The sequence below is a fragment of the Cariama cristata genome, unplaced genomic scaffold, assembly GCF_000690535.1.
Source record: "Cariama cristata isolate BGI_N322 unplaced genomic scaffold, ASM69053v1 scaffold8849, whole genome shotgun sequence".
Taxonomy (NCBI): domain Eukaryota; kingdom Metazoa; phylum Chordata; class Aves; order Cariamiformes; family Cariamidae; genus Cariama; species Cariama cristata.
Window position 1 is genome coordinate 5,283 of NW_009635211.1, and position 9,141 is coordinate 14,423.

The 9,141-nt window shown below is 42.1% G+C and overlaps 1 protein-coding gene across 1 annotated transcript; it reads left to right on the plus strand.

Annotated features, from left to right (window-relative positions):
• Window positions 1-190: 190 nt before the first annotated feature.
• Window positions 191-7,514, plus strand: LOC104167241 (chromosome unknown open reading frame, human C6orf163). Its single transcript, XM_009707440.1, is given in 6 exon segments — window positions 191-338; window positions 2,491-2,585; window positions 3,142-3,249; window positions 5,475-5,662; window positions 7,030-7,104; window positions 7,106-7,514. Coding segments are annotated over 6 exon segments (1,023 nt in total).
• Window positions 7,515-9,141: the final 1,627 nt, after the last annotated feature.

Here is a 9,141-nt window from a genome sequence, read left to right on the forward strand (position 1 = left end):
GAATCCTGATCTGAAGGCAAACATTTTGGCTAACTTGGTAAAAAGTAATGGTCAATGATTTTTCTCTTTTCACTGGCTTGAATGTTTTCTGTAGCAGCAATAAGTGTTTTGCCTGCAAGCAAGAGATCTACTAGGAATAGAGTTCTGACATTTCAGTAACTGTATTACAGAAAAATACCAGAACACCACAATGATTAGAAGTCCCGATCTGGACTCCTTTGTTTGTTGTGCTGTATGTTCAAAAACAATACCACCACCACCTTCCAACGCTACTTTTGATCGGATTCAGGAGTATAAGCCTTTCAGAACACGGTATTATACTCATCGTGATATACTGGGTAAGTTTGTTTTTGAAATCATTTCCTCGCAATCTGAGATTTAGGAAAACTCCAAGATGTGTTGTATCCATCTGTTCTTGATGGTCATGCAGGCATTCACATCTTGGTAAGACAGAACTGCACTTACCTTCTGAATATTAATAAGCCCAATATATTCAGAAAGGGGAAAGGGTCAGCTGTTCTGTCGTGCATGAAGGCATTCAGATTTAGGCATAATGAAGTGCAAAAGAGAATTTGCTGTAAGACTGTTAGCAAATGTTTTGTAAGGCTACGGTAGTTTGGGAAGAACTATGCTTGACTTAAGATTTGCAAAGATTATCCCCTCATCCTTCAGCAGGCCACAGCTGGGATGTTTTATCCTGAATCCTACCTTCTTATACCTGCTTCTGGCTGCTGAGGTTAGATTGAGGCTCTGTAGAGCCTCTTGAGGTTTGATTATTTTATTTTCTGGCACACCACAATCATAACCTCAATGACAAAGGCAGGCATATGGTAGCACTCATATGTTTGAGGATCTAGCAAGAATCTGAAGTATCTTTATATGCTACACCTAATCGTCATAGAGGTTTCTGCTCAGCAGTGTAAAGTTTTGTAGAAACCATGTTGTCCATTTTAATTAATGTGCATTGCGAAGAGGAGTGTGCTTGGTTTCTATTTTAAACAATATCAAGAGATTGTCAGCGTACTGAGAGCCCTGGCAGCAGGGTGGGTGCTGTGCATGTCTCAGAACATGAGGCTTCAGCCCTGTGTTAACACACATGATCTAAAACATGTCCAGAAGACCAGAGACAGTCCTTTTTAAATTATTTTCTCTTTACTGCTTAATATAATGGACTACAGAAAAACTATGCAGAGCACAACATACTTGCTAAGATTCATGCACCGTTGGACTTCTGTTTTGCCAGTGTAAATCAGTTGACCCCTTTGTCCCATCCTGCTACTGTTTTCTGTGTACTTTGTGTTACCTCCATGAGAGGACTCTGCCCACCCATGTGGATTGGGGAAGAAGACTGGAGTGAAAGGGGGAGACTTAATCCTCCAGTGGCTGTTTGAAAGCTAGATCTCCTGTGGCTCTATTCCTTCTTCATTTTCCTTTATAATAACCCAGGAAAGTGTGACTCTCTGGCCCTGTCAAGCACAGAGAATGGGATCCAAAGCAATGCCCAGGCTTGGCACTGAGCCGGAAAGGTGGAGGGGGAGGATCTGAAATCCTGCTGTTGGGGGGTGTGCAGGTTTGGGTTGCAGGAAGGTGTCTTCATCTACCTCCCTCTGCAGTGTCTTCTGGGCAATCCTTAGTGCTGAAGACCAGCCTTTCAAACGAGTTAGCTGGGCTCCCTGTTTGCTTTCACAGCATGTCCACAGGAGGAGGTGGTGATGCTAATGTCTTACTGGGACCTCATCCGTGTTGCTAAAGAGAACATCCCTGGCCTAGGCCCTGTGACGTGGTGGGGCTCACCTCCATGCTGTTTCGCTTCCCCCTTCTAGAAGGGATTAGCTGTGCTCCTCCAGCGCTGGGGCTGCCTGAGCCCTGGACAGACACAGCAGCCCTAGAGACAGAGGAATTGCTTCGTATGTGCTTGCTCTGTTCCAAACACCTGAAATATTCTGCCATATCCCCCTGAGAATATTCATTGTGTGCCCCAAGAGCGGCATGAAGGAATCTGAGGGCACCTTGGGGCAAGAGACCTTGCTGAAAGCCTTGGAGGACTCTGAAGGCACAGGGAGCCAAAGAGGGTACTGTCTCACCTGTAGCATCTGAAGGGAGCAAAGGCATCCCCTGAGCTCCTGCAAGGTTTGGTCGCAGACAGAAATGGCTGAGTCATTCCCAAGAAAGCTGAGGACTGACCTATTGCTTGTGCCGTGTAGATCGCTGTCAGGTCAAGGAGCTAGGGGGGACACTTGTGATGCTCTCCTGTTGAGTAACCTTGCCTAGAAGGTGAGAGTTGGGCTCAGCACCTTCCTATTGCCTTTACGGAACTGCACAAGCAATAGTAATTGTGTTTTCCTATATGTGAAATGAGGGTGTGTGTTTTTTAGCCTTTTCATTTTTAAATCGGCTGCGAAGCCAAGCAAAGAGGTTGGGAGCAGAGAGGCATGGGTTTCTGCACTCTGCTGGTTTGCTGTGCATGATCTGCTTGTGTTGATTGTGCAGAGATTGGAGCAGACATTCAACGAGAACAACATGAAAAGAAGGAGGCAGAGATATAAGAGCGCATTGAAAAAATGAAAACTGAACTTTGGTCTGAGGTAAATTAAATTATACTCCTGTCATCTAAATGATGATTATTCTTTGGAATAATTGCTATAGTATAAAGACAGTTAATAAAGAACTTTGAGGTCACTGCTATACAGTTGTCATCAATTTCAGCTCCTCCTTTGTTCACAGATTTCTGTGTGCACATATTTCTCCAGTTCCTGATCACAACAAAGGATACTTTGAATTAATAACAAAATTTGCGTCTGGTCTGAAAATGGCCTCTAAGGCACACAGAAGTTATTAGTTGTTAAAGCTGTTCCCCATAGTGCTATGGAAGATTCTAAAACTGCCCTTTATGTTACATATATGTATAGTGCTTACAACTGTGGCGACTCAATCCTATTGTATGGCCACATTTTAACAGGACTCACTGCAATAAAATTGCCAAATAGGCCAAAATGTATTTTGCCATCTGATTTTAAATTTAACTTGCTCTGATTTCTTAAACAGAAAATGCAGAACTATTAGTTATGTAACCTCTGCTTCATCTTAATAGGATGTTAATAGAATGTGAGCAGCTATACTTAATAATAACTTGTTTTAAAGGCTGAAATGCACAAGGAAGATGCAGTGGATAAAGCTCTGAAAGAGGCAGCCGCTAACCACAGTGCATTTGTACAGGACCTTAAACAAAAACTTGGAAAGGAATTAAGGGTATGAACCAGTTTGCTTTCATTACCATGGAAATGGCTAGCATGACAGAACCATGTGTTTGACAACCAAGAATGTCATTCTATGTTAAAAAAATGGTTTTTTTTAATGCTTGCCATAACCAGGACCTTCATTCATCTGAGATTTGAACTCAGATGCCAGGAGAAGCACTTGGCCTGAAAGATGACTTTGTGCAAGACGAGACGTGAACTTGAGCTAACTGGATTTTTAATTCACTTTCAGCACGTTTCACTTTTTTTTTTAATTGAATGAAGTTTGTGGACTTTGTTGAAAATTCCTTGTCAGGCCTTGATTCATCCAGCCACTGAACCTGATTAAGTGCATTTCTTAAGGGCAGTTAAATACGGGCTTAACTTCAAATCTGTCCTGAAGTTTCATGTTCATCAAAGCTAGAAAGGTGTTGAACTGATTTGCTGAACCTGGACCCTAAGTGGGGTGGAGGAGAAGGAAAACTGCCAGCATATGTGTATTCGTAAACGAAGCACACAAACTGTAGCTTTGTATTTCTGTATATGCTTAGCACATGCTTTATATGGCTGTTTGGAGATCTGAGAAAAGACTCAGAGATAGGCAAAGAGAAAGGAAGGCAACTGCCTTCAGGATCTGAGCCTTCCTGCTTTCTGCACTGCTTCACAGAGCTTTTTAACTCTGGAGCATCTGAGCACTCCTCAGTCAGGCTTTATGCAGTCCGTTTAACGCCTGCCATCCTTCATCTTGCAGCCTCCCACTGGCAGATGAAGGGCACACAGAGAATTGCTGGAATGTTTTGCTTTGAAATTTTATTTTATACAAGTTTCTAAATAGCTATCTGTTTATACTGCAGGCAGTCAAAGCAATGTGCTTGGCATCTCGAGAGGAAAAGCAGGGAGGTTTACAGTGGTCTTAAGATTCCAGCAGAGTTTGTTCCATTTTATGGAGCTGTTTTCCAAGGGAGCTCTGTCTTTTGCTGTCATAGCATCTGCCGACAATAGTTGGCAGAAGCTCAGTTCCTTGTGTTTAACCATTCAGTTACTTGCCATAAGCCTATTATATATCTTCATAGACCTGAGTGCTCAGGACGTGAACATGTACCATTTGTCCTGATAGCATTGGCTCCAGTGACAAAGGACTAGGGAGCAGATACAGAATTCTACAGCTGAAACAAGAGGCAGATATAACTAAAGTAATGGCAAGGTGTTTTAGATATTTTTTTTTTCTTGCAGTTCATTTTAAGAGGGGTGTTAACAGTGAACCAACTGCTTACTAGCAGCCAGCTTGGAGAGGTGGTGGCAGAAAATTTACTCAGCATCTGTCTAAGCAAACGGATAGTGGCAGCCAACAAAATATATCATTGAATGAGTGATGGAAGTGGGTTTTTATGTGTCGGATAGGTCAAAGACAACTGCTTTAAGCTGATAGCCTCAGGAATGGCTTTTTGCAGCAGTGCTGATATGGCTGTTCCACAACCACTAATGATTAAATGGTTTTAGTCAGGCTTCTTGTAGGCAGGTCCCATTATTTGTCACTCCACTTGCCAGCAGTAGACAAACAAGCAGTATCCACAAAAATACACAGAATACAGAGCTTGTACGTGCGTGTGCAAGAGATTTACGGCAGACCTCATGCAACTCTGCTCGTTCTGTATTAGAAAACCGACCAAGATCTAAGCAGCCAGAGCTTTCCCAACAGTGTCTTGCCACTTCCACAGTGCGTGCACTTATCAGGGGTCTTGGAAAGAGCTGTGTATGGTGACAAAGCAGCCTAGGTCACTGGGCAGTGAGTTAAGTGGGCTGGATTGCTTTACTGGATGGTCAGGTTTGGCATGGACTATAATGGCAACAGAGGTATATTGGTATATATTGAGTTGTCTGAGATTCCAGATGTATGTGTGTCCACCCAGACCACCTAAGATTTGTGGTGTTATACCTTTTTGTATCAGCCCAAGCAATATCTTGCTGACAAGCATACCAGTGACTGGGCTGCTTCTCCATCTCACTCTAAAACCATGCCGCTGACCGTGTGAGCTTGTGAAGAAAATACATCAGGGAACTTTTTATGCCTTATGTAGAAAACATGGATGATGTAGAATGGTTCTACAATAAGTCACTGTAATTGCCCCGTAATATTTTCCTGAAGTCTATTCTGCTGGTCTTTGCTGGGGATTGTTTAAAGACAACTAAGCAATCAGCTGTTGTCACTACTCACATCTACTTTTAACTTTGCTTAAGGAGGAGGTGAGGAAGGCTGAGGCAGAGATGCAGTAGTACATGGAAGATGAGCGGAAGAGAGAGGCTGAAGCTGCAGAGCAGCACATGGCTCACAGACTTCAGTGTGCCCAGGAGAAGATGCAAGCGGTGGCCAAAGCCAGGAAACAGGAGACGGAGGCGGCCCTGAAGGAAGCAGCCAGGCAGCACAGGTGCTCTTAGTGTTTCCCCTGACTTGCCTGGCAGACATGCTGTGCTAAAGAAAATGACCGGAATTGCATCAGCATTGCTCAGATGCAGGTCTTCTAGGAAAAGATCAATAGACCCTTCAGAAAAAAAATGTATTTGGAAATGTCAAGTGACCAGCAAGAGTTGCAGGCTCACTCTCTCTCTCGCTGACGCCCCATGTAGAAATAAAACATATTTTGTTCCTAAAAGCAAGTATCACAAAGCCAACCAAGGATCCAAAAGTTTTGCTTTTTATGGCTGATTTAGAGTCATCAGAAATAAAGATCTCAAGGGCCTATTGTGCCATTCATAACATCTATGCAAAACTGAAAAAGGTGCGTTCATATGGAGGTCTGCAGGGTGCAGGAGATTTTACCCATATAGATCAAGCGTTGTGAATTAAACAGCTTTGATGTCAAAATAATAATGCACCTCTCTCATAAGAGTAGAATACATTTCATTTTTTGACATCACAAACAACAAATAATGCTGTCACCATGAAAAGATCCGTTCAGGTGTGTTCCTTTGTAAGATGCTGCTTTTTTTTCTGAACAGAATCACACTTATGTTTTGATCCATTATTTAAGACCTTCATTTTCACTCTTAAACATGCCCTTTCTGACAAAGATGAATCACATTCTGCATAAACTTAGCTGGTCTCTTTAACTTCTCATGTTAGCAGAGCTCTGCGAAAACATCTCCAGCAAAGTGGAGGGAGCAATACCAGAGGGCAGAAGTTGTTTTCTCTACATTGAAATAGTTGGCTCAGTAACCTTAATGGATGCCTGATGTACCATTCTTTACTTGTTCCTGAGCCAACTCCGGTGAATAGCACCCATAATGTTTTGACTACATAATATAAATTGCATGTTTTATTACTGATGTGCTAGCACAAGGATGTTCTCAGTACCACTTAAACAAAATTACAGATTAATCTGTAGCCTAGAAATCAGTTCTTAGATTTCACTTCAAGACAGCATTTTTACTTGGGGGCGAAATTGTCCAAAGCCTATTTGAAAATCTGTGTGTACTTAAGTACTAGCTCAAAGGGAGACCTGAATGAAGAGTGAAATAGTAATCCTTTATATTTTTCATTTGGAAGCAAGCATCATTAAATTATCGCTGAATGTGACACATGCAGAAATAGAATCTTCTGCAGCTGCCTTTCTCTGCGTCATCAGTGGCTGCCTTTTACCCTGTTTTGTTTCAGAGGCCCTACATCAAGTTCTGATTTAATGTATATTTATAGTTGAATAAGAGAGGCTTTACAACAGCCTGAATAGACTTAAACTGTTTGTTAAATAAACTTTAAAACAGGTGTTCCCTACAAATCTTTTCTTCTTTTAAATAGAAAGCACTTAGAACAACTCAAAGAAGAAAGTATGTTAGCTGAAGAAAGATATCATAAAAGTATAGAGCAACTAAATAAAGTGTCATGAGATTAATATTGCCCTGAGTATCACACAAAAAGAGAATCAGACTGAGACTGAAAAACAGCTCAAAGAAGCAGAGACCCTACATCTTGATGAGCTGGAAAAAGTGATGGTTATGCTGAAAGCAGCAGAAGAGCAGGTAAAGACTCTTATGCAGAAGATGACAGATTGGAAGGACAACCTGGAAACTGAAATACAAGCGACAAGACAAGCCTTTCAAAAGTATATTGATGCCACATTTCCTAACCTGTCCCCTGGACAAGCAGATTTTATTCTGCCATTCGGAGAAGCATTTCAGCAGAAGGACGCCCCAGAAGAAGCAGAGGATGGTGACAAGGAATATAAAAGAACTAGTATTAAAAGTGTGAGATTCACAGCCATGGGTAAACAGAACTACAAATAGGTTATAAATAGCTGAAAAATAAATTCATCTCTGTTCACTGAATTATATTTGTGTGGTTGGAACGATACAGAGAAAAATAACCACCACTATATTAGGTAATGATGAGCCATGCTTAGAAAGTATGTATTAATTTTTGTTTTGCAAATGCTAGGGCAGAGGTTGGACCATGTAGCACTTGGGGAGCTTCCCACTGAGTCCTTCTTGAGAAGGAAAAAATCTGAAAATCTGATCAGAAAATCTGTCACTAAGTTAAGCATCAGCACTTAGACTGTGAGAACTGTTGGCTCTGCCCTTGAATATTCGGGTGTGGAGTAAGACACAAGCTTTGAACACCTGCAGCTTGGCTTCTGAGATTTACAGGGCAGTTATTCTGTGTAACAGTGTATACGTCTGTCTCGAGTACTTGCAAGTGAGCGTTTACACGATCTGAAAACTCACCTGGCTTGAGAGACAGCTTTTGGGCAAAAAGCATGCAAAATAATTTTCCTGTGGGAGGACTCAAGTTTATCTATTCACACATGGTTGAAGCCTGCGTGGCTTTAGGCCAGCCTCGATACATTGATTGGATCTGAGAGTCAGCCTGCCTAAATATCTGATTTATCTTCACTGTGTAGTAAGACTTCTCACAGCATTGGCTTAATATTCACCAAAGCTTTGTGTCTATCTCATTTGTTACCTGTTAACATGAAAACACTGTTCAGGATGTTGTGTGAGCTGAGGGCTGTAAAGGAGCTAGTGTTACTGTAGGTGATAGAAAGTATAATATGGTGAAGGAAACTCTCCGTAGGCATCTTTTTTAAGAGACCAGTCTGTGCAGCCTTCTTTTCATCATGCTCGAAAACAACCACAGAAAACCAAAAAGCAGAATAATCTCCCAGATATCCATCACTCTACCAAACTAAGAAGTGAAGACAAGTGAAGTCACTGGTTTCTTGTGGAACAGTTTAATTCATATAAAATACTTTGAACAGATATTTGGCATGCTCTGGCACTATTTCTGGCCTAAATGCCTGTAAAACCTTACCTCACTGAATCGTGGAAGCTCTTTCTGTGGAGAGCTGATGCTCCTGACGAAAAGAATCCAGACTTCATGTTCACAGTTGTCTAATCAAATGCATAAACTGCACAGAGCCCAAGATAAAACTCCTGTTTACATCTTAAAAGTTCTTCAGCAGTCTGAAATACTCCATATGCTCTCTAAACCATTTTTTAAAGAAAACATTTACATGTACATTAAGCATAAAAGTCTTTTGAAACTAGAGGAGTAAAATACTGGAACTGAAGTACTAGCAGCTGCATCATGAAATACCTAAATGCTCTCTGTTGGGTTAGCTGATTAAAGGCCCACCTCAGCACACACCGCGGAGCCCGGAAGGCACAGCGACAACTGGGGGAACCCCAACAACCCAGTCAGAGGAATGAGCCTCCAAGCCAGCCCTTCCCAGGGCACCCCAGGAGGGCATCAGCCCCGCGGACTGGGAGTGAGACCCATCACCGTGAGTCAACTGGAGAGGCTTTCTGGAGCACCTTGCAATCTGAGGGTGGATACAGCCTGGAGGTATGGCACTTCTTATGGGATGCAGGGAAGACCATCTTGGGATTGTACGGGGATTGTACAAAGGCTTAT